This window comes from Pan troglodytes, chromosome 23 (genome assembly GCF_028858775.2).
Source record: "Pan troglodytes isolate AG18354 chromosome 23, NHGRI_mPanTro3-v2.0_pri, whole genome shotgun sequence".
Lineage (NCBI taxonomy): Eukaryota > Metazoa > Chordata > Mammalia > Primates > Hominidae > Pan > Pan troglodytes.
Genome location: NC_086016.1, coordinates 32,571,510 through 32,597,609, shown reverse-complemented (window position 1 = coordinate 32,597,609; position 26,100 = coordinate 32,571,510). Strand labels below are relative to the sequence as shown.

Sequence of the window (26,100 nt, the reverse complement as noted above, 5' to 3'; positions counted from 1 at the left end):
AAACTGCCCAAAGAAAGATAGAAAGTGGACTGTCCCAGGTGCCACTGAGAGTGCCACTGGGGTCTGGAGACGTGTGCCCCAATCCCTTTCCATCTCCCTGCAACCCTTTTATTTTTTTAAAGGATAAGGTTTCACTCTGTTGCCCAGGCTGGAGTGCAGTGGCCCTATCAAAGCTCATTGCAGCCTCAGACTCCTGGGCCCAAGCGATCCTGCCTCTGCCTCCCAAGTAACTGGGACTACAGGTGTACGCCATCATACCCAGCTAATTTTTAAATTTTTTGAAGAGACAGGGTCTCACCATGTTGCCAGGCTGATCTCAAACTCCTGGCCTCCAGCAATCTTCCCACATCAGCCTCCCAAAGCACTGGGATTATAGGTGTGAGCCTCGGCACCTGGCATCCATCTCCCCTTTTCAGGCCACCCACTTCACATGTGTGTGGTCTAAATGCCCCCTACTCACCTCCTCCCAGTGATGCCTGCCCTATGTCGAGGCTCCTGTACCCCCGGGAAGGGCCCCTTTAGACCTACCCAACTGCTTCTGGCAAGATCCATCCTGGGAGGGAGGGTGATCAGGAATGTGCCAGGGATGGACTGAAAGGGGTGGCTGTTTCAGATTTCCTAGTAACCGGCTGACAGGAGAGGTTGGGGCGCAAGCAGCTCTATCTACCCACCTGCGGTTGTTTGTTTAAGTTGTGGTTGTTGCCATGGTCCCCTGAGAGCTTGGTAAATGAGGAGCCAAACACACATGGGACCTTACCTGTAGACAGTGTGCTCTGGGGTTTAGGGGGCAGGCTGGGGGGCTCTCCTTCCCCAAGGCCTTTGTTTCAAGGCAGGCAAAATTAACCCTTCTGGCCCCAAGACACCCTGCAGCCTGAATCCAGCTTGAAACCAGGCAGATCCAGGCTTCCACACAATGACGATTTAAAGCATTTACTGAGCACTTACTATATTCTGGACACAATATTAAGCCCTACAGGGGAAAGCAGGGTGGGCTGTGCAATCCAGAGTCAGATAGGTTTGGGTTCAAGTTCTGGCTCCTCATTTACTGGCTGTGTGACCTCAGAAAAGTTTCTTGATCTCTCTGAACTTCTATTTGTTTAGCTGTAAAATGGGAATACCCATACCTGCTTCTGAATGATTTGATAATGATATAAAGCTCCCAGCACAGAGGGTATGCTCACCAATGGGAGACTGTGAGCTGTATGCAAGCTGGGTCCTAATCTGTCTTGTTTGCTGTAATCTACCCCCTCCACATGCTTCTCACTTTCCCACCTCCATGCCTTTGCCCATGCCATCCCCTCCACTTGGGATGCCCTTTATTCTGCTCTCCATAAATCAAAATCCTTCCTTTCTTCAAGGCCTGGCTCAGATGCCAACTGCATCACATATAGGTGACTTTCATGCTTAGGCTCTCTCCCTAACTAAGGTGGAAGCTCCTAGAGCCAAGACTATGGGATAGCATAACAGCACAATGGCAGAGTGGTTAATTGCATGGGTTTACCCCTGGATAAGTTACTTCTCCATACCTCAGTTTGCTTATCTGCATAATGGGCGTAATAGTACCTACCCAACACCACAGGTATGTTCTGAGGTTTAAATGAGGTAATGCACTGCTTTTTTCTTTTTTGAGATGGAGTCTCACTCTGTCCCCCAAGCTGGAGTGCAGTGGCATGATCTCGGCTCACTGCAACCTCCGCCTCCCAGGTTCGGGCCATTCTCCTGCCTCAGCCTCCTAAGTAACTGGGATTACAGGCATCCGCCATCACGCCCGGCTAATTTTTGTATTTTTAGTAGACAGGGTTTTGCCATGTTGGCTAGGCTGGTCTGGAACTCCTGACCTCAGGTGATCCACCTGCCTCGGCCTCCCAAAGTGCTGGGTTTACACGTGTGAGCCACCTCACCAGGCCAAAATGAGGTAATGCATGTAATGAGACCCCATCTCTACAAAAAATATAAGAAATTAGCAGGGCGTGGTGGAATGTGCCTGCAGTCCAGGCTACTCCGGGGGGTTGAAGTGGGGAGGATTGATTGAGCCTGGGGAGGTCGAGTCTGTAGTGAGCCGAGATCATGCCACTGCACTCCAGCCTGGGCAACAGAGTGAGACCCTGTCTCAAAAATAAAATAAAATAAAATAGAATAAAATAAAAATGGTCCACCTGCACCATCCAATATGGTAGCCACTAGCCAGATTGAACAATTTAAAGTAAAATGTATCAAAATCCAATTCAATTAAAACTTCAGTTCCTCAGTCACGCTAACCATCTTTCACATGTAAGTAGTGGCTACCAGATATGTCTAACAGGACACCCCAGACAGAAAATGTCTACCATCACAGGAAGTTCTGTGGAGTGGCACTGTAGCTGATGAGGATTTGTGAACATAGCAAGGTACTTGACAAATCTGTGGCCTGGGTCAGGAAAAGAGCTCAGTGTGAAGGCTCACAACTCCTGAGGAGACCCCCAACCCTCCCTCCTGGCTCTCCTTCACAGTCTCCGATGCCCCCAGAAGTAACTAGCACACCTCACATTATAGGGATTAGGGTGAGAAAGGAGACTGGTGAGAAATGGGCAGGATTAGTGGCTCGGGAAAGGGCAGTGGAGGAACCCAATCTCTGTACATTACTGGCCTGGCAGGAAGTGAGTGTAGACAGCAGCTGGGGCTTTGCAGAAATTGAGGTTGGAATGTGAAATGGGGCAGGGCTGGGGTGTGGAGAGTTACCTAACTGTTCCTGAGTACATGCCACGGGCTCCCCAGGCAGAGGGAAATGGCCAGCGTTAGCCCTGCCTTCTCCTTCTGGATCCAACTCTATGAGGAGCCCAGAGCAAGGAAGATGTCCCTGAGAAGATGTCTGACACTGACCAACATCTACTAGCCTAAAGAGACCCTGGGTTAGCCCAGAATAGAGGCCCACTGTAGCTCAGGGGTGGGTACCCAGGATGCCCCAGGAGTAGGGGACCTAGAAAAGCCCTAGGCAGAATGGTGTGGGCTAGCCCAGCTGCTGGGGCCGAGGCTAGCCCGGGGTTGGTTTCAGCCCATGCAGACCCCCTCAAGGCTGAGATGTGGCCATGTGGCCATGTGGCCATATGGCCATGCTGCAGCCTCAAGCTGATGGTTTCTTCAGAGAGAGTCATGGATAACAGGGTCTCTCCCTTCCTGGAGCTGAAGCTTACAGCTCCAGGGGGGACCAGGAGAGCTGAAGGAGAGTATCCCTCAGATGCACACAACCCTTGACAGTCCCTATGTCTCATTAGATCTTCCCTCTAACCACATAAGGAGGGGAAGGCAAGCATTAACAGCCCCATTTTATAAATGAAGCAAGTGACATTCAAAAGATGCCATCTGTCCTCTTCTTGACTGTGGACACAAAAGAAGGACCTGGGCCTCCCACCCCCAACAAAGTGAATGAACTGTTTACTACACTGACCAAGCCTCAGAATCCTACCCTGTCAGAGCTGGGTAGAGGGGGGTGATCTTTGCAGAATCCTAAGTGTGGGAAGACTGGGGCTCAGGGAGAAAGGGTACCCACAAGGAGCGGTCCTCATTCTCCTGAAACTCCCCCTTCTCCAGGGCAGTGGTCACTGGAGGCCTGGGAGGGTCAGCGGGTTCTACAGGCACTCACTCTGGGCTCCAAGGTCACGGGAGGCCAGCCTCCCTTCCTCCCAGCTGCCTCCTCCTGGCAGGGGACCTCTGGCACACGCTCCATGCCCGCCTGCCCCTCCAGATCTGTCCCCAAGCCAAGCAGGGGACCTCACTTAATCCCAATTATGTAATGTGCAATTTAAACAGTTGGCCAATGAGGAGGCGCCTGGAGCCACGCCCAGGAGTGGGGGCAAAAGGACCCAGCTGGGTCAGGGCTGACAAACTAGGCTTGGCCTCTTGCCTATAGTGGCCACCACTCCTCAAGCCCCAGCCAGCACCATGAGCGGCCGAGTTGGAGACCTGAGCCCCAAACAGGCAGAGACCCTGGCCAAGGTGAGAGCCCCTCCCCCTGGAGTTCCGGAAGACCAGGGGAAAGGGGCTGGGGGGTGGAAAGAAGTGGCTGGAATCCTGCCCCACTCAGTTGATTCAGCACGTCCTTGACATTGTCTCTTTGGTGTTACCTCCCAAAGGGTCAAGCCCCACAGTGCCCAGTAACATCAACCCTGTCCCGGGCGGGGGTTGAGGGACTAGCACCACTTCCAGGCAATAATGTGGGTGGTGCCCATCCAAGTCAAGCCTGACTTCTTCTCATCCAGGAGCCAGAACCAAAGAGGTTTACCTGGCAGCCAGGTACCCCCGTTCCTCCCTCCCAGGCACCATAGGTAGGAGCTGAAAGATGCTGCTGGTCTGCCCTTTAACCCCTTCCTCTTTGGGATCCTGAAAGATGACCAGTCTGTAAAAGCCCAAGAGACAGAGCAGAAAGTGTTGTCTTTCAAAGAGCTAAAGGAAGAAGAGGACATATAATTACTAACCATGTTTTAATAGAAGATGGGATGAAAAAAAGCAGATGTTTTGAGGGCTAACACATGGAGGGAACTAAGAATGCATCCAAACTCCAATCCACTTATTCATCCACCCAATTATTTATCCTTTCTTCTTCTTTTTCTTCTTTTTTTTGAGATGGAGTCTCACTCTGTCATCCAGGCTGGAGTGCTGTGGAGCGATCTCAGCTCACTGCAGCCTCTGTCTCCCAGGTTCAAGCAATTCTCCTGCCTCAGCCTCCTGAGTAGCTTGGATTACAGGCATGTGCCACCACACCTGGCTAATTTTTGTATTTTTAGTAGAGATGAGTTTTCACCATGTTGGCCAGGCTGGTCTCAAACTCCTGAACTCAGGTGATCCACCAACCTCAGCCTCCTAAAGTGCTGGGATGACAGGTGTGAGCCACCATACCTGGCCGTTTATCCTTTCTTTCATCCACCCATCCCTCTTCCTACTCACGCAGCCACCTATCCATCTTTCTTTCTCTCAATCACCCACCCATCTCTCCTCTGTCCATTCACTGATTTATCCACCCACCCACTCTCCATCCATCCATCTATCCATTCATCCATCCATTCATCCATTGATTTCTTCTCCCTTTTTCCATCTACCTACCCACTCACCCATCTATTCTTCTTTCTAACCATTTATTCATCCATCTATCCTCCTTCCATTCATCCACCTATCCAGTGATCCATCTGCCCTTCTATTCAACCATTAACCCATCCTTTCATCAATGTGGGCCATTTTGCATGTGGGAGGAAAGGAGAGGTTGTGAAAACAGTCTTTGAGTCTGGAGGCCAAGGCTCAATGTGAGAGAGCCGCTTTAACCAGCATCTCTCTTGCCAGTTCCGAGAAAACGTCCAGGATGTGCTTCCTGCCCTGCCCAACCCTGATGATTATTTCCTTCTACGCTGGCTCCGAGGTGAGGGCAGAGGTGGGAGAGGTTGGGATCAGGGGGCATCAAGAGGGGCCTGGTCTCAACTGCTCCAGAGTGTCTCATGGCTCTCAGGGTCCATCCACACAATCTTGCTTCACATGTTCAGGTCCAGAGGAGGGAAGGGGGTAGGGGAGCAAGGTCTCACCCAGGCCCCCACTGTCCTCCATAGCTCCCACTGGCCAGGAGTAAGACAAGGCATCTTTCCTGTCTCACACCTTCCTTCTGTTTTCCCACAGCTCGGAATTTTGACTTGCAGAAGTCGGAGGCTATGCTCCGCAAGGTGAGACCTATCCACTCTGGAAATTTATGGAGGGGATTTGTCAGGGGCAATCCATGCCTCAAGCCCCTCCTTCCATCCCTGTTCTCAGGGCACTGGGAGCCCAGTGGGATCTTACCACTCATTTCCCTTTCAGTACATGGAGTTCCGGAAGACCATGGATATTGACCATATCCTTGATTGGCAGCCCCCAGAGGTGAGCCAACACCGCCAAACACCTCAGTCTTTCATGGACGTACCACTCAAGGTCACTGGGGACCATGAATGAGGGGCAGCAACCCTGAGAGGCCTGTGGAACCCGCGGGCCTGCAGTCTCCTTTCCTACAGTCATAATGAATGTTTCCTGGGGGCTTGCAAGGTCCAGGCCTAGGTTAAGATGTTAGCAGCACGAGCTTCTTTAATCATCACAATGATGGATGCTATTGTCCCCATTTTGTGGATGAGGACACTGAAGCCCAGCAAAAAATTAGGTAACTTGCCCACAGTCCCATAGCCCAAGGTAGGGCTGGGATTTATGCTCAGGCCTGTTTGGGCCCCCAAACCCAGGCTCTTAACCACCACGGTTAGCCTGTGCTTCTGCACCCCTGCCCCCTAGGGCATTGCCTAAAGCATCCTGTCTGGGTGGGAAAGAAGTTTAGCCCATCAAGGCACTGATGAGGACAGTGCCACCACTGGCATCTTAGTAGAGTAATGGTCACATCTTCACTTGTAGGGCATGTACCCTGAGCTGGGCACTCTGCTTTGCCAACTTTATCTCAGGGACTTTCCCCAACAGTCCCAAGAGTGAGGGGTTATCCAAACCATTTTACAAAAAAAGTAGGTAGAATGGAGCTCAAAGAGGTGGTGTCACTTGCTCAAGGACACACAGTACAGAAGCAGCAATATCTGCTTTTTTTTTTTTTTTTTGGATGGGGTCTCACTCTGTTGCCAAGGCTGGTGTGCAGTGTCACGATCATGGCTCACTGCAGCCTTGAACTCCTGGGCTCAAGTGATTCTCCCACCTCAGCCTCCCAAGTCTACAGATGTGTATTACCACGGCTGGCTAATTTCTTTTATTTTTGTAGGGACAGGGTCTCTCTCTGTTGCCCAAGCTGGTCTCAAACTCCTGGCCTCAGGAGATCCCATCTGCCTCAACCTCCTGAGTAGCTGGTATTACAGGCATAAGCCTCCATGCCCAGCCAGTGTCTGTTTTTGAACCAGCTCTGTTAACCTTCAGAATCTGTGTTCTCCATCACTAAACCCGACTCTTCTCCACAGAAAGGGACATGGGAGACATCAGGGGCAGACCTAAGAAGCCCAGGGGCCTGCTGAGACCTGGCTTTGCCATTTACCCTCTGTGAGCAAGGCCCTCCCCTGCAGGACCTCAGCTTTCTCACCTGAGACAATAGCACTGCCTTCCAGGGAGGGACAGTGCTTTATACCATGGTGTGTGTAGGCTTGGGCCACCCAGGTCAGCCTGGTCTGGGGTCTCAAGGGAGGTGTGTAATGCTAAGTTCTGTGCATCTTTTCATTCCCAGGTGATCCAGAAGTACATGCCTGGGGGCCTGTGTGGCTATGACCGTGATGGCTGCCCCGTGTGGTATGACATCATTGGGCCACTTGATCCCAAGGGGTTGCTCTTCTCAGTCACCAAGCAGGACCTGCTCAAGACCAAGATGAGGGACTGTGAGCGCATCCTGCATGAGTGTGACCTGCAGACAGAGAGGGTGAGGTCCAGGCCAGGTTGGGTGGATGGCTGGGGGCAGGTGAGGCTGCCGGGGGGATTGGTCTCAGAAACACACCTGTGTTCTCTACAACCACAGTCAGAGGGCTCTGGGGTCAAACACCAGCTCTGTTGCTTACCAGCTGTGTGGCCTTGAAAAGTCACAGTCACAGAAAGACAGTTTCTTGAAGGATACTTTTGCTGGGAATAGAACTCTTTTTTTTTTCTTGAGACAGAGTCTCGCTCTGTCACCTAGGCTGGAGTGCAGTGGTGTGATCTTGGCTCACTGAAACCTCTGCCTCCCAGGTTAAGGGATTTTCCTGCCTCGGCCTCCTGAGTAGCTGGGATTACAGGTGCCTGCCACCACGCCGGGCTAATTTTTGTGTTTTTAATACAGACGGGGTTTCACCATGTTGGCCAGGATGGTCTCGATCTCCTGACCTTGTGATCCACCCGCCTCAGCCTCCCAAAGTGCTGGGATTACAGGCGTGAGCCACCGTACCAGGCCGGGAATAGAATTCTTGGTTGATGGGTTTTTTTGCTTTGTTTTGTTTTGCTTCAGTGTTTTGAATATGTCATTTCACCTGTCTGAGCCTCAGCTCCTTCACCTATAAAACAGGGATATGAATAAATAATGGTTGCAAAAGTGAAATGAAATAATGCAAGTACACAGTTTAGCACACAGGGCCTAATACATATTTCTCAACAATGGTAGCTATTGCTATTCCCTCTGAGCCTTTCTTTGCCCTTGCTATTCCTTCTGTCTGAACAACCCTAGTTCCCACCACACACACCTACCTCCCACAACTTTCCCTGACTTTCTCCTATCTATCCTTTAGGTCTGAAACTTAGATGTTACCTTCTCTGAGTCCCCCGCCTGGGTTAAATAACCTCTTCTGTATCCCTGAAGCTCTTGTGCTGACCTATTGCAGCACTTATCATAGGATCCAAATGACCTGGTTGCTTGTCATCTCCCCAGCCAGACAGTGAACTTTTTAAGGACAAAAACTGTGGGTTATTAGGCACTATTCATTACACTTTAGTGTCCGGCACACACAAAAAAGTGCTTGATAAATATCAGTTTATATTTATCAGTTTATATTTATATTATGGAAAAATGGAGGATGAATAAATTAATGACAATATGAATGGATGGATGGTTCAATTAATTGATGGGTAAATTGATATATACGGGGGTGGGTGGGTGGATGGTTGGATGGATGGATGGATGGATGGATGGATGGATGGATGAGTGGGGAAATGCATTCACTGGTTAGTCTACTTGTTCCTCTGAGGACAGAGTCGGGGTCTAGAAGAAGCCCCAAGGGGTCATGTATTTGGATTACCATCTCCCAAGCCTACACCCTGAACTCCAGAACTACTACTTGCTTTCATCCTTGCAGCTAGGGAAGAAGATTGAGACCATCGTGATGATATTTGACTGTGAGGGCCTGGGACTGAAACACTTCTGGAAACCTCTGGTAGAAGTGTACCAGGAGGTAAGGAGAAGTCCCAGGGCCACCCCCCCCCCCGCTTGCTTTGATGACCAGCTCAGCCTGCCATGACCCAGCTGCTTACTGAGAGCCAAGATTTAGTTTAAAAATGTCCTGGGCTCCCTCATTGTGACTCAAACCCCAGAAGGCCTTAATACCTTTCCTAGAAGATCCCACAGAATGGGTTTCAGGGACAACACTGTACTGAGACCACACGTTCCAGCTTCCACCAAACCCTCTCCATGCTTGTTTCCTGACCTACAAAATGGGGATAGCAATGTAGGGATACTTCAGCAAGTTGTTATGTAAAGTGTATATACACTGCCTGGCAAATAGTGAACATTTAATAAACAGTAGTCATTATTATTCTACTACCATTATTATAATATTTACTAAAAACGATTATTATGTCATTATTATTAGAGTATTGTTATAATAGTATGAGGTGAGAAGGTTCCCTCCAGAGGCCAGGGGAGGTGATGGCATGAAGGGAAACCCTCCAGAGCCATCTGAAACCTCCCAACAGGAGATTGCACAGGAGATGGAGGTAGGAGAAGATGTGATGTGCTCTCTGAAGGGATCTCTCTTGGTTCCACAGTTCTTTGGCCTCCTTGAAGAGAATTACCCAGAGACCCTGAAGTTCATGCTCATTGTGAAAGGTATGTGACAAATGACTTCACTTACTTGTGCCTCTGTTTCCTCATCTGTACGCTGAGGGTGATAACACTTTGTCCCAGGATTGTTGTGAGGCAGGTTGGTTTCTTGGCTGTATGCAAATCACTTAGAATGCCTGGCATAGAGTAAGTTCTCAATAAATGGTAACTTCTAGGGTTGGCCTTACTGCAAGAGAAGGCAGCTCCAGTCCCAGCTCTCCCAGGGATCCTCCCTTATTTCTCCTGTCCATGATGATCTCTCCCTCCCCAGACTGCCTCTGGCACTGGCAACTGGTGCAGCCTTCCCTGTTTGCTGCCTTTTAGGGATCTCCAGCTGTTTTATTTGTGCTCATCCTGCTTTACTGGCTGAGTTTTCTGCTCCTTGAAGCCAGGGGCTGTGATTCTCCACTTTTGTTGTAGCCCTCACAGGCCTGGGTCCATGGTGGATGCTCCATAGGTATTTGGGTGATTGTTGTGGGTAGATGAAAGGATGGATGGATGTTTGGTGATTGGCTAGTTGGTTGATCAGTTGGTTGCTTGATTGGTTGTTCAGTTGACTGGCCAGTTGGTTGCTTGGCTAGTTGACTGACTGGTGGTTGGTTGGAGAATTGGCTGGCTGCTTGGTTGGCTAGTTCTTAGCTTGGTTGACTGATTGAGTGGCTGGTTGGCATTTTGGTTGGTAGGTTGCTTTGATGGCTAGTTAGTTGGTTGCCTGGTTAGCAGGTTGGTTAGTTGGTTGCCTGGTTTGTTGTTTGGCTGAATCTTAGATGATTATTTGGTTGGTGGCTGGCTGGTTATTTGGATGGTTGGCTGGCTAGTTATTTGGATGGTTGGCTGGCTGGTTATTTGACTGACTGGCTGGCTGGTTATTTGGATGGTTGGATGACTGGTTATTTGGATGGTTGGCTGGCTGGTTATTTGGATGGTTGGCTGGCTAGAGAACACAGTTAGTTGAGTGGTTATCTGGCTGTTCCATTGGCTGATTGCTTTGCTGTTTGGCTGATTTGTTAGGTGGTTGACTATTTGGTAGGTTGGCTGGTTAGAAGTTAAATTGTTTGACTATTTGTTGTCAGTTGGTTGGTTTGTTGCATAGTTCGTTGGCTGTTTGGTAGGTTGGCTGGTTTATTGGTTGACTGAATAGGTGGCTGATTAGAAGTTCGAATGATTGGCTGGTTTGTTGGCTGAATGACTGGTTGATAGTTGCATTGCATGATTGATGCATGATTGGTTAGTTGGCTGTTTGTTGGCTGGTTGACTGGTTGGTTGGATGGTTTGTTGGGTGCAGGACAGACACTGGAATTGACTAGGGTTAGTCATGACTCCTCTGTATCATTGGCTATAACCATTATGGAGGGGGTTGCCCAATGTAATTCTTTTCTTCCCATTATCCTTACTTCTATCTCTCCAGCTACCAAACTGTTCCCTGTGGGCTACAACCTCATGAAGCCATTCCTGAGTGAGGACACTCGCAGGAAAATTATTGTGTTGGGAAGTAAGTAGTGCCAGCTCAATTTCCTGACCTCTATACATGACCTTTGGAGTGAGGTTGTCCCATTACCCCATCTAGAACTCCACACATTAGGTTGGGTGCAGTGGCTCATGAATGTAATCCCAGCACTTTGGGAGGCTGAGGCAGGAGGATTGCTTGATATCAGGAGGTTGAGACCAGCCACAGCAACATAGCAAGACCCCATCTCTACAAAAAATTTAAAAATTAGCTGGTTGTGGTGGTGCACACCTGTAATTCCAGCTACTTAGGAGGCTGAGGTGGGAGGATCACTTGAGCCCAGGAGTATGAAGCTGCAGTGAGTCGTGTTCACACCACTGCACTCCAGCCTGGGCAACAGAGTGAGACCCTATCTCAAAAACAACAGAACTCTACACATCACCTAGTCAGAGGCTCCTTCTTCCCAACAGTGAAGTGGGTTTTACCCTAAAGAGTCTGTTACCTTTGCTCTTTTCCCTGCCATACCCCTTTGGTGGACAAGGCCTCCACACCTACCACCTCACTGGTTTCAGTTTGGTTGCAGTCAATTTCTGGTATATAGGCCTCGGTTTCTTTTCAACACTCATAAGCTTAGTGCTTCCAAAGGCAACCTTGGCAGAAGACGATGAGGCAGATGAGCAGAAAGAGTAGTCACAATTCAGAGAAAGGAGACCCAACAAGAAAGGACTGGATAAATAAATAATGGTGCATGCATTTGATGAATTCTGGAGCCGCCATGAGAAATAAGGCTATATGTGAATATTTAATGCCATGGAAATGTCTTTAAGTTTTTAAAAGTAGATTATAAACTTATCTTCATAAGCATAAACTAAAATAAGATTAAACTAAAAGTATAATCTTATTTTTATGAAAACATATGTACAATAAATATATATTTCTACAAGGAAAAACAACAAAATATTTTTTGTTGATAGTGAGAGATCGTGTGGTTTTTAATTTTATTACCTGTATTGTCTATGATTTCTAAACTATATAATAATATGTGTTAATTTTACAAATAGGAAAATAGTTGTGTTTACAAGTGACAGGCTGAGAGAAAGAGAGAGAAGGGAAATAGTTCTTAAACCCAAACCAATGACCCTGGCTTGGAGGAAAACTTCTCCCAAGCAGGATAGTCAGATCACAGAATTAGGAGAACTGAGGATCCAGGGGTGAGGGGGAGCTTATAAATCCTTACTTTCTCTTTCTTCCTGGTACCTGAGCCTCTGCCTCTACCCAATTCCACTGGGATGGGGAACTTGATAGATTATGAGGGCCTGGTTTGAAGGGTCCAGGCTCACGCCTTCTACGCCTTCCAAAGCCTAGAGCAGTGTGGGTTACCAGCACAGTCCAGGCCTTAAGTCCACAGCCTCTGCCCCATGTGACTCTTCTCATTTGGCTCTGGTATGTGGGACATTGTGGTCTTCCCCTTAATACCACTGTAGAGAAGGAACCTCCCATGGCCAAAGTGAGGGGGTTGGGGGACCGGGTAGCCTGGATTAGCCATAAGGCTGGGGCATGGTAACAGCCAGGACCCAGAACTCTTAGAGCTTTACGTAGGGCATGAAGAGCATTATGGTCATGGTGATTAGGCAGAGGGAAGTGGGGAGGGTCCCTCCAAAGGCCCAGGGCTGTCCATCCCCCACTAGGAGGTCTGACTTGGGCATGCCACTTACTTACAGAGTGATCCCAACAAGGCCGTTGACATCACTGAGCTCTAAACTCTCCTTGAGGCAATTAGATAACTCTTAGTTTCACTGCTCATGACCGGAAGATCTTCAAGAATGTGCTGTTGGCTGGGCATGGTGGCTCATGCCTGTAATCCCAGCACTTTGGGAGGCCGAGGGGGGTGGATCACAAGGTCAGGAGTTCAAGACCATCCTGGCCAAGGTGGTGAAACCCCATCTCTACTAAAAATATAAAAATTAGCCAGTCGTGGTGGTGGGCACCTGTAATCCCAGATACTCAGGAAGCTGAGGTAGAGAACTGCTTGAAACCATGAGGTGGAGTTTGCAGTGAGCTGAGATCGCACCACTGCACTCCAGCCTGGGTGACAGAGCAAGACTCCATCTCAAAAAAAAAAAAAAAAAAAAAAAAGAATGTGCCGTAGGCTGGGCATGGTGATGGTGGCTTACACCTGTAATCCCAACACTTTGGGAGGCCCAGGTAAGACAATCATTTGAGCCCAGGAGTTTGAGACTAGCCTGGGCAACATAGTGAAACCCTATCTCTACAAAAAAAAAAACCAAACAAAACAAAATAAAAATTAGCCAGGCATGGTGGTACAGGCTTGCAGTCCCAGCTACGCAGGAGGCTGAGGTGGGAGGATCACTTGAGCCCAGGAGGTCGAGGCTGCAGTGAGCCATGATCATTCCACTGCACTCCAGCCTGGACAACAGAGTGAGACACTGTCTCAAAGAAAAAAAAAGTACTGATTCATCTATCAAGGCGGGAAACACATTTCCACAGCAACACAATGCTGAGAAAGACACTTCCTATAGCCCCAGGCCTAGGACACTGGGGAATTGGCCGTGGCAGCCTACCTCCTATAGGGCTTCTCCCCCAGTTCAGGTCATCCTGGTGGGTGTGGGAGGCTAATTGGTGCCCCCCATGCTTGCTAACCACCCTTGAATGCCACTGCTCCCAGATAACTGGAAGGAAGGTTTGCTGAAACTCATCAGTCCTGAGGAACTGCCTGCCCAGTTTGGGGGCACCCTGACTGACCCAGATGGGAACCCCAAATGTTTAACCAAGGTACAAAGAGCCCTTCCCTGGGACAAGAGAGGTTCAAGAATTAAGCTGGATTCCCTTTCCACTCAGTCATTCATCCACAATTACCTATAGAGAGATACCAAGAACTGGGTGTTAAGCTAGTCAGTACAACCCTCGCCCTTACAGAGCTCTCAGCAGCTGTAAAGGCAAACAAGAAATAGGCGAATTTTAACCCAGAGGGATGAGCTGGGAGGGGAAGCTCCCAGCAGACGCACTGGCCCAGTTTGGAGGGTCATAGAAGGCTTGAGGAGGTGGGAGAGTGGAGCTAGGATGAAGAGGATACTTCCAGGAGGTGGTGAAAGTGTCTCAGGCAGAAGAAACATGAACAATGGCCAGGAGACGGAAGCAAGCCCATCTCATCCCATGTCCGCAGATTAACTATGGCGGGGAGATCCCCAAGTCCATGTACGTGCGGGACCAGGTGAAGACTCAGTACGAGCACTCGGTGCAGATCAACCGCGGCTCATCACACCAAGTGGAATACGAGATCCTATTTCCAGGCTGCGTTCTCAGGTAGGGGCAGGCCCTAACCCCTCAGAGACCCATCAGGCTGAGCAGCAACCTGTCTCCTCCCCCTCCCCCTGACAGGTGGCAGTTCTCATCTGACGGTGCGGACATCGGCTTCGGAGTTTTCCTGAAGACCAAGATGGGGGAGCGACAGCGGGCAGGGGAGATGACAGAGGTTCTACCCAGCCAGCGCTATAACGCCCACATGGTGCCCGAGGATGGGAGCCTCACCTGCTCAGAGGCCGGCGTCTGTAAGTCTGCCCCAGCTGGGACCTGGCTCTGAAAGGCTAGAGCCACCTGTCCCATGCTTTAGAGAAGGAAACAGAGGGGCAGTGACACACCTCCCCCATTCAGGGACACACAGCCTAGGTTAGCACCATTCATTCATACAGTCACTCACTCAGTCCATATTCATGAGCACCTACTGTGCACCAGGAGCCAGAGACATACAGGCCCTGAAGGGATTGGGGGCACCTGGACCACAGAACAGACAACAAGTGATAGGGTGGGTGTAGTTTTCCACATGAGGAAACCGAGGCTCTGAAAAATAAATCAACTTGTGCAGAGCCACAAAGCTGAGTGTGGTTCCAGGGTCCCACCTGAGCCTCAGGGTAGCTACATAGTCCTGGGCAAAGTCTGACCAATCTGGGAAGGACCCTTTGTTTGCTCACCTGTGAGCCAGGAGTTACAATGCCTGTTTTTTCTCTTTTTTTTTTTTTTTTTGAGACAGAGTTTCACTCTTGTTGTCCAGGCTGGAGTGCAATGGTGCAATCTCTGCTCACCGCAACCTCCCCCTCCCGGGTTCAAGCGATTCTGCTGCCTCAGCCTTCCGAGTCGCTGGGATTACAGGCATGTGCCACCACACTTAATTTTGTAATTTTAGTAGAGATGGGGTTTCTCCATGTTGGTCAGGCTGCTCTCGAACTCCTGACTTCAAGTGATCCACCCACCTTGGCCTCCCAAAGTGCTGGGAATAATCACAGTGTGAGCCACTGTGCCCGGCCAACACCTGCTTTTTGGGGTGGTTGTGAGGAGGCAAACAGTGTCCAGCAGGCCTGCTTCAGAACCCCACTTCATCCAAGGGGGCTGGGAGGTCTCTGATGAACCCAACCATGTGCCTTCACAGCCCCGTCATGTGCGTCTCCAGGTGTGAGACAATGGGATGTAATGACCATTGTTCTCGATGCCAGTAAAGCCATGCCTGGGCACATGCCAAGAGGAGGTTGGTGTCTGTTTACAGGACCTGCTTGGGTTGGCAGTTCCCATGGGGAAGGGAAGAGGCGTGGTGGGAGCTTGGCCCAGCTTGGCAAACAAAGCCAGTGGGAACACAAGCCTGTCCTCCTCCATGGCCAGGGGTGGAACAAAGAGTGTGTAAAGCCAAGCCCAATGCCCCTCTTTCCATCTGTCCCCCAGATGTCCTACGCTTCGACAACACCTATAGCTTTGTCCACGCCAAGAAGGTCAGCTTCACAGTGGAGGTCCTGCTCCCCGACGAGGGCATGCAGAAATATGATAAGGAGCTCACCCCTGTCTAGGTGGCTCCCTCACTTCTCAGAGACCTCCTAACCCTTTGATTTCTCTCTTTATATCCTACACTCCCTCCCTCCCTGAAATTGATTGTTAGTCCTCCTGACTCTGTGACGTTAGTGAGCACAGAAAGAGATGCCCTGGGGAAAACTCATCTGCTGTGGTCAGATCAAGAAAGGTATGAGAGGCACAACTTTGGAGGGTACCAAGGTTGCAGAAGAGGAAAAAGCAAGGGTAAAGGCAAGAAGTGGGTGTCATGAAACTCAATAAATAGCAAAATGAATCCCCTAGCCTTTGTCCTCACCTACCCTAAAGCAGGTGTGTATGCTTGAATTCCTTCCGTATGGCTGTGAGCAACTTGGGTTGGAGACATATCTAAATCCTTTTTACTTCCACTCCCTATATATAGTAGATGCTCAGTGTATATTTGTGGCATTGAATGGAGGACCAGAAGGTAGGGTGCAGGTGACTCAACAGCTGTACATGATTAGGAGGAGCCTATGTGGGGTGGATTTCAGCACCTTGGACAGGAGCAGATGTGTGGTGGGGTTGGACTCTCTTCTGGAGACCCAGACAATTCAGTCTCCAGATTTCTGGCAGTGGCTGTCTTTTGAGGGCCCCAGCCACAAAGGCCACATGCCTCTGATAGGAGCTGCCTACATCAGGCTTTGTCTGACTTGCACACTCAGCTTCCCACCCTAACCCACTTCCCTTGTTGCACATAGCTTATGTTTTAGGGACCTTCCTGGAAGCAAAGGCAGTCACATCTGGCATAATCATAATAAAGAAAACAACTATCATTTGGCGAGTGCCCTCTGTGTACCAGAAACTGTGCCAAGAGCTTTGTGAGTTTAGCATGTTTTATTCTCATGCCATCCCCAAGGCCCTTTATGGATAAGGAAACGGAGGCTCAGAGGGGTGAAGCTACTCACTCAACATCTTACAGCTTGGGTGGCAGATCCAGGACCTGGGGCAGGGGGTGTTCGTTTGTTTGTTTATTTGTTTGTTTGTTTGTTTTTTGAGACAGGGTCTCGCTCTGTCGCCCACCCAGGCTGGAGTGCAGTGGTACAATCATGGCTCACTGTAGTCTTGACCTCTTGGGCTCAAGCCATTCTCCCACCTCAGCCTCCTGAGTAGCTGGGACTACAGGTGGGCATCACCACACTTGGCTAATTTTTTGTATTTTTTTGTAGAGATGGGGTTTCCCCATGTTGTCTCAAGCTCCTGGCCTCAAGTGATTTACCCCCCATCAGCCTCCCAAAGTGCTGGGATAACAGGCCTCAGCCACCATGCCTGGCCTGTTTTTGCTTTGTTTACTCCAATGACATTGCTCTCAGTTGCCTTGTAATACTGCCTCCTGCCTATAATCCCAGCCCTTGGGGAGGCTGAGATGGGAGGATCGCTTGAGCCCAGGAGTTTTAGACCAGCCTGGGCAACATAGCAAGACCACATCTCTACCAAAAAAATTTAATATAGTAAGAATATGACCTCCTAAGATTCCACTTTTACAAAGGCAGTGAGAAGGCATGATTTATTTGTTCTAGACCTTCCAGTAGAAGTGTCCTGCATGTCACCCTCTCCAGTCCCTGTTTGTGGGTAGAGGAGGTGATAGGCCATAGAGACCCACAATACTGAAGCAGCTTGTCCAAGGAAATTCACAGCAGAGTGGGGCAGGGCTTGTGTTCCTCAGCTCAGCATCCTGTCCGCTGCTCACATGGCATCTGTGAAGCACAACCCCCTGACACTCACCATGACCCTGGGTGACTAGGGCAAAGGCCAGGACTCCAGAGTTTCCTTCCCAACTTTCTGCTGTGATTCAGGGATGTGAAGAGGCTGGCTTGAGCCCCAGTCCCTGACACAACTCTTGCCAGGGGAGCCAGATCACACCCGGGAATGGGGATGAATGGGAACCAAAGGCTGGTGCCATGAGAGGCTCCTTGGAAACAAACAAACGGAGGGCTGAGCTCATCCGTGGGCAGGCTGTGAGGTCTGACTCAGGCTAGTCAAGCAAATATTCAGCAGCAGCAAGCACTTTCCCACATGCACTTATGGGTGCAAAATCTGATATCTGCTTTATAGATGGGAAACTGAGCTCCCAAAGGCACTGGCCTTGTATCTTCAGCCTACAGGTGGCAGAAATAGTCCTGGAGCTAAGGCTGCCCCTTACCCCGTCACCTCTTCACCCCCACCACTCTTCTATAACAATTTGTCAGAATGGGACAAGACTGCCTTCTTCCTGAGCTGGCAGGGAAAGAGGAGGGAGGAGGAAGGAGAAAGGAAAAAGGAAGGAAGAGAAGAGAAAATGAGGGTTGTCAGATTTAGAAAGGAAAAAAAAAAAAAAAGCATGGCCAGGTGCAGTGGCTCATGCCTATAATCCCAACACTTTAGGAGGCCAAGGCAGGCAGATCACTTGACGTCAGGAGTTCGAGACCAGCTTGGCCAATGTGGTGAAACCCCGTCTCTACTAAAAATACAAAATTTAGCCTGGGGAGGTAGCACACACCTGTAATCTCAGCTCCTCAGAAGGCTGAGGCATGAGAATCTCTTGAATCCAGGAGGTGGAGATTGCAGTGGGCTGAGATCACACCACTGCACTCCAGCCTGAGCAACAGAGCAAGACTCCATCTAAAAAAAAAAAAAAAAAAAAAAAAGGACATACTTAAAATGTATCCATTGCTTATCTAAAATTAAAATTGACCTATGCATCTTATATTTTATCTGACAATCCTACCAATGAGGGAAGATGGAGGGAAGAGAGAGGAAAGGGAGGAGGATGGAAAGAGGGGGATGGGTTCACCTTGGAAGACGGTGGCAGCACCCACAATTTGGGCCAATGATGTCATGGAATCCTTGGGAGAGGATGGCTTAGTGTGGGTGATGCAGGGTCGGGGGACAGGGTGGTCTCACCCTTGACCACCAAAGGAAAGGCCCCGATGTTGAAGCAGGGTCTGAGGTAGAGAGCGTGGACCCTTTGTGCCCTTGGGACTAAGATGAGCAGTGCTGTTGCCAGAGCTCCTCTGTGGCAGCTGAGTGGAGGGGACTTGCACCAGGAGGTGGAGCAGTGCAAAGAACCTAAGGCCAGGGCCAGAGCTGAGATCTGCAAAGTGCCCATCAGCATCCGCTGATGCCCACCCCTGGCAAGCCAGCTCCCACTGTGTGCACACAGCCAGTAAGAGGCAGGCTTCCCAAGCTCCAGCCTCTAGCCTCCAGTCTTACTCAGGGTCTAGATGCTGAGCTCCAGTCCTGAATCTCCAGGAGGCAGCATTGGGGAAGGAAAGAGACCCACTTTGTAGCTTTGGCCAATGGTCACTAATAGAGTTTGGATATTTGTCCCCTCCAAATCTCAGGAGGAAATGTGGCCCCCGATGTTGGAGGTGGGGCCTAGTGGGAGGTGTTTGGGTCATGGCGGTAGATCCTTCATGAATGGCTTGGTGCCTGCCCGCCATAATGAGTGAGTTCTTACTCTACAGTTGCTTAAAAGAGCCTGGCACCCCTCCCCTCTTCTTGCTCCCTTCCTCTCACCATGTGACACGCTGGCTCCCCTTCCTCTTCTGCTATGAGTAAACGCTTCCTGAAGCCCTCACCAGAAGCTGAGCAGATGCCGGCACCATGCTTTCTGTACATCCTGCAGAACAATGAGCCAAGTAAACCTCTTTTCTTTGTAAATTACCCAGCTTCCAATATTCCTTTTTTCGTGTTTGGTGTTTTTTTTTTTTTTTTTTTTTTTTAGCAGACAAGGTCTCACTCTGTCGCCCAGGCGGGAATGCAGTGGCGCAATCTAGGCTCACTGCAACCTCCACCTCCTGGGTTAAAGCAATTCTCCCACCTCAACCTCCCAAGTAGCAGGGAACACATGTGCCTGCCACCATGCCTGGCTAATTTTTGTATTTTTAGTAGAGATGGAGTTTCACCACGTTGGTCTTGAACTCGTGGCTTCAGGTGATCCACACACCTTGGCCTCCCGAAGTGCTGGGATTACAAGCGTGAGCCACCTTACCTGGCCCAATATTCCTTTATAGTAACACAAAATGGACTAACACAGCCCCCTCATTCCAGAAGTGATAAGCTAGCAGCATAGGGCAGGAAAACCAAGGCCTGCAGGCCCCCCATTGTGTGAGAAGGAAAGTTAACTTAGAAGTTCTTGTTCCAACAGCCCAGAAATGCCAAGGCAGAGCCAGGGAAGGAAAAGTCTCACTGTTCTTGGGAAGCAGCCATCATGAAAAAAAAAAAAAACATTGCCCGCCACCCCAAAGCCTCCTTAAATAGGCCCAGAAGAGGCTGGGGAAGGAACCTGGAGCCCACAGATAAGCCTAGGGCATGGCTGAGCTGGGCCCAGGCCAAACACTTCCACAGTCCTCTTCCAGCGACACCCACCCCAGCCCTGCCAAACACACACACCTATCTGCAATGCCCCCTGATTTTAAGGAAGGCTCCAAAGTCCTCCTCACTCACGATGGATTTACTAACACTAGTAAGAGTTATAAACCAAAAATAAAATTCTAAGATCCCCCACCAAACATCTGAATGGACCCTTCCTCTCGGCCAGGGGCATTGCAAAGTTTACCTGAAAGAGTAATTTAGGCCATGATGGGAAGGGAGTGGGGTCGGACGTGCGACATGATACCCTCCTCCCTTTTGGAATTCAGGAAAAGCTGACCAACATGAACATCGACACAGACCCTAAGTCTGATAAGAAACATTTACAGTCTGTTCTCTCCGAAGCCTGCTACCTGGAGGCTTCGTCTCCATGATAAAACCTTGGTCTTGGCCCAGCGCGGTGGCTCACGCCTGTAATCCCAGCATTTTGGGAGGCCGAGGCGGGTGGATTACCTGAAGTCAGGAGTTCAAGACCAGCCTGGCCAACATGGCAAAACCCCATTTCTACTAAAAATACAAAAATTAGCCAGGCCTGATGGCGGGCACCTGTAATCCCAGCTACTCAGGAGGCTGAGGCAGGAGAATAGCTTGAACCCGGGAGGCAGAGGTTGAAGTGAGCCAAGATCGCACCACTGCACTCCAGCCTGGGTGACAGAGGGAGACTTTGTCTCAAAAAAACAAAGTCTCACTGTTGTCACCCAGCCTGGAGTGCAATGGCGCAATCTCAGCTCACTGCAACCTCCACCTCCTGCTAACCCAGACTTTCTATTGATAATTTCTTTCTATTGATAATTCTTTCAACCAAATGCCAATCAGAAAATTTTTAAATCTACCTATTACCTGGAAGCCCCTGCTTGGAGTTGCCCCATCCTTCCACATCAAACCAATGTAAATCTTACATGTATTGATTGATGTCTTATGTCCTCCCAAAGGGTATAAAAGCAACCTGTACCCCAACCATCTTGGGCACATTTTGTCAGGACCTCCTGAGGCTGTGTCACGGCGACATCCTTAACCTTGGCAAAATAAACCCTCTAAATTGATTGAGACCTGTCTCAGATACTTTTGGGTTCACAGAGTTAATGCTGATGAAGGGTCACTGCACAGTGGACTTCATTTTCTCATCTGCAGGAAGGTGATAATGATGGCACCTGTCTCATGAGGCTACATAATGCGATGGAGGTTACATAATGCGATGCTTAGCTCAGTGCATGGCACACAGAAAGAGCTCCATCCACGTGCTCTGTGGGTGTCCAAGGGGAGGGCTGAGCGCGTGATGGAGGGGACTGTAGGACAAGATGATTCCGTCTTGGGGAGGGAGCCAAGCAGGGTTCATGGAGCGGGTACCGTTAGAGCTGGACCTTGAAGGCTGGGAAAAAAGGGAAATGGGATGGGGGGCGGGCATTGCTGGCAGATGACATGGCCTGAGCAAAGGCAGGGAGGCAGGATGGGCAGGGCACATCCAGAGAATGACGAGGATTCAGGGGAGGCAATAGCATGGGTGCAGGGATGTGTGTGGTGAGAGATGAGGCCAGGGGATTTTGAATGCCAAACTGATGTGTTCAGACTGGATCCTGGGGACCGTCATAAGCCATGAAAAGTATTGGGACAGAGGAGGGACCTGGAGAGATTCAGCCACGAGTGTGATCAGATCAGAATGTTTCTTTATGCATTGGGCAATTAAGGAATTCCCAAGCTTTTAGTTCACACAAATAAGACCCCAACAATCCTCAGATGCACATCTCTGGACAATTGTCCAATTAGTTCCTCTGAATAAATTCTTAAAAGTGGAATCCTTGAACCATGTAATTGGCATTTTTTATATCTGGGTTAGACACAGATGGAACGATTCAATCATTTGCCCTTGAAGTGGATGTCTCTTGCCACAAAAATAATGGCCAGTATTTGTGGAGCTCTTGCTGTGAGCCCCACTCTGCCTGGATGCTTTGTGAATCATTTTGTCTGTAATCCTCACAACAGCTTCAGGTCATTACAGAGAACTGTGCAGAGAGAAAACCAATGCTCAGAACATTAGGTAACTTGCCCAAGGTCACACAGCCTATGAATCATCCCCTGACTGTGTAGAGGGTCATAGGCTGGAAGGGCAGTGGGCAAAAGCAGTACCTAGGCTGGGGGAGGTATCGGGAGTTAGGGGACTGCGTGAGCTTGGGTCAGTGATTTTAACTCTAGGAAACAGAGACCTAATAACAACATCCATCTCAAGATGAGGTTATGAAGATTATTATTATTTTTTGTACCCCATTTCTGTTGAAGGTTGTTAAGATTAAATGAGTCACATCGCATGAATTGCTTAGAACAGGACCCGGTGCCCACTATGAGCAATTCACTAAGAGTTTATCAATAATCAGTTTGAATCGGCCAACATGGGCACGTTGGGAGGTGCTCCCCCCTTGTGGTTATTGCTAGTATTGCGTGAAGATGGCCACTTGGGACCCGACTCCCAGCATGCTCTAGGACAAAGGCCACAAAACCTGGGGGTGGGAAAAGACCCCGCCCCATCCCAGCTGAGGTCCGCTCCATCCTCTTACACAGGGAATGGCGATTTCCCATCACAACCACCATCTGCCACCTCCTGTCTAGTTGACCTCTCTGTACCTGTTTCCCCACCCATATGAATGACTTAGCACGGAACTCACAGCCACGAAGAATTGCTTCTGGTCCCCTGCCCAGGAAAGAGGTAAGCTTTCCCTGGAGAGAGAGCTTCCCAGTTGTACATGGTTAGAGTGTTTGAAGGAGGTATTCCAGCTCTGTGGATACCCCTTCAAGTAAGGTTGCCAGGTAAAATACAGGATGCCCAGGTTAGTATAAGTATGTGCCATGCAATGTTAGGGGTACACTTCTGAAACATCCTTTGCTGTTTATCTGAAATTCACATTTGAGCACCCTGTTATTTGCTAAACTCAGCAACTACCCCTGGGAGTTTGGGGCAGAGGCAGGGGCTGGGCTGCCTGGGAGGGGGCGACTGCCCATTCTGTGCCAGGAACCTGGGATGTCTCACTTCAGCCCTCCCAAGCTGGTGGGAGGAGTCTCTGTTGCTAACCCCACTTCACTATGAGGCCAATGGCGTCTGAAAGCCACACAGATGATGTGCAGCCTCCAGGATAGATGCTCACAGAGGAGGCAGCTACTACAGCAATGGGAGTGTTGGCCTAGAGGGAGCCCAGAGTGAAACTACTTTTGCAAAAATTATAACAGTGAGAAAATTATGGCAGTGAAAGAGATATGATCTAGCCAAGTCCTGATCTTGCCCCAGGCCTTCAAGCTGCCCCTAATTATTCCTGGGCTTAGGCCAAGCTAACTTTGGGAGACAGTTTATAGTTTAAATGATAATAGCCCTTCCCCAAAACTCAACCACCTTTGCGAAGCTAATAAGAGACCACCAGGGTAGGAGAACAGAGAAGGCTGAATTCTCCTAAGGTGTAGACATAAATGATAGCCAGTCATTATTCTGGAGGTCAGAAGATATGCAGCTTCCCCAAGTACTCCTGCAGGTAACATCACTATTTTAGAACCTAAGATTGGCCTTTTGTTGTTATTTTTGTCTTGTTTTGTTTAGAAACACCTTTTATTTGGGTAACATGTCCCAAAACAGGTCAGTTAATAAAACAGATTCTAAAGAATATGGCCCTATGCACAGCCTTCCCTCCCCAAAAATAACCTTTGGGAATAGGAATTCCCTTTCCCCCTTGCGCTCCTCTAATTTATTTAAAAGAACGTTTTGGGAGCTCATGTTTATCATCTGGGCAGGGGGGTGCCATGTCCATGTCCCGTATTCCTGGGGTACAGCAGTGGTAGGTGGCTGCAGCTCTCCAACCCTCTCCCAACCCTGGCCCAGCAAACATTTCTCTCCCACCCCAGGATCCGGGACCAAAAGAAAGAGCAAGCAGGCCCCCTCCACTGAGGTGCTGGGCAGGGCTCAGTGGCACGTCACTGTGCTTTGAGAAAGAGGGAGGGGATTTGTTTGGCACTTTAAAAATAGAGTGAGCAAGGCTGGGCGCGGCGAGTCACGCCTGTAATCCCAGCACTTTGGGAGGGTGGGGCAGGCGGATCACGAGGTCAGGAGTTCAAGACCAGCCTGGCCAACATGGTGAAACCCCAATTCTACTAAAAATACAAAAATTAGCCAGGCGTAGTGGCAGGCGCCTGTAATCCCAGCTACTCGGGAGGCTGAGGCAGAAGAATCGCTTGCACCCAGGAGGCAGAAGTTGCAGTGAGCCGAGATCGTACCACTGCACTCCAGCCTGGGTGACAGAGCGAGACTCCTTCTCATGAAAAAAAAATATATATAGAGAGAGAGTGAGCAGGACTGGAGAGAAGATATCAAAATGGCAGGGAGAGACCATTTGGCACTCGTCCCCTGGGAGAAGGGAAGAGGGAGATAGATACGAGAGTAGGAGCTAAGAAAAGTACGAGGGGTCCACTCCAAGTGACAGGTGCTGAAATGGGTTAGAACCAACAGGACACTGACTCTGGGTTTATGTCTTCTCTATCCCTCTATCCCACAGCAGCCGTGTGCCCACCTCCAGCCTCCCAAGTCAGCCTGTCCCTATGTTTAGTGTCCAACCTCTGATTCTGGCAGTCAAGCGTCTTCCCCAATCCTAACATCAGAGACTTTCAAACCACAGTGACTCCATCTTGAGTAGGGACTGGGTAAAATAAAGCTGAGACCTACTGGGCTGCATTCCCAGGAGGTTAGGCATTCTTAGTCACAGGATGAGATAGAAGGTTGGCACAAGATACAGGTCACAAAAAGTTTGCTGATAAAACAGGATGTGGTGGCTGGGTGCGGTGGCTCACACCTGTAATCCCAGCACTTTGGGAGGCCGAGGCAGGTGGATCACTTGAGGTCAGGAGTTTGAGACCAGTCTGACCAACATAGTGAAACCCCGTTTCTACTAAAAATACAAAATTAGCAGGACATGGTGGCATGTGCCTGTAATCCCAGCTACTCAGGAGGCTGAGGCAGGAGAATTGTTTGAACCTGGGAGGCAGAGGTTGTAGTGAGCCAAGATCACACCATTGCACTCCAGCCTGGGTGACAGAGCAAGACTCCGACTCAAAAAAAAAAACAACAAAAAAAACAAAAAACCCAACATAACCCAAAACCGGATGTGGTAAAGAAGCCAGCCGAAAACCACTAAAACCAAGATGGCAAAGAAAGTGACCTCTGATCATCCTCGTTGCTCATCATATGCTAATTATAGTACATTAGCATGCTAAAAGACACTCCCACCAGCACCACAACAGTTTACAAATGCCATGGCAACATCAGGACATTACCCTATATGGTCTAAAAAGAGGAGGAACCGTCAGTTACGGGAACTGCCCACTTCTTTCCAAGAAAACTGATGAGTAATTGTTTAATATATGTTTTTTGTTTGTTTGTTTGTTTGTTGGAGATGGAGGCCCTCTCTGTAGCCCAGGCTGGGGTGCAGTGGCGTGATCTCAGCTCACTGCAACCTCTGCCTCCCAGGTTCAAGCGATTCTCTTCCCTCAGCCTCCTGAGTAGCTGGGATTACAGGCGCTCCACCATGCCCGTTCTCATCTTGCTTCTAACCTCCAAGTTGTCCTTGTTCATTCCTCGGCACAGGCTGAACTAACTTTGGAAGGAACTTAGTTTATAGTTTATAGTTTAAAACAAAGATGATAACAGCCCTTTCCCAGAACAAACCTCCCTCTTGCCTGGAGACTAGACTGCCTTTGTAGGACTAACAAATTAGCCAAAAGATTATAAATTGTGGTTTAGGAGTCGTGCAGCTGGAGGCTACAAGATTCTGACCCTCCCCAAATTGCTCCTGGGGGTAACATCGCTATTGTAAAGCCTAAGATCAGTGCTTGAGATATTTTGCAGACCCTACACTTGATGGATCAGCTGGCACCACAC

General features: G+C 49.4%; 1 protein-coding gene across 1 annotated transcript; it reads left to right on the top strand.

Moving 5' to 3' along the window:
* Positions 1–3,859: 3,859 nt before the first annotated feature.
* Positions 3,860–16,618, top strand: SEC14L3 (SEC14 like lipid binding 3). Its single transcript, XM_001142816.3, has 12 exons — positions 3,860–3,972; positions 5,311–5,386; positions 5,638–5,681; positions 5,815–5,874; positions 7,196–7,384; positions 8,784–8,879; positions 9,472–9,532; positions 10,935–11,018; positions 13,660–13,766; positions 14,158–14,297; positions 14,373–14,542; positions 15,705–16,618. The coding sequence occupies exons 1-12, from the start codon at positions 3,919–3,921 to the stop codon at positions 15,824–15,826; spliced, it is 1,203 nt and encodes a 400-aa protein (XP_001142816.3). The 5' UTR covers positions 3,860–3,918; the 3' UTR covers positions 15,827–16,618.
* Positions 16,619–26,100: the final 9,482 nt, after the last annotated feature.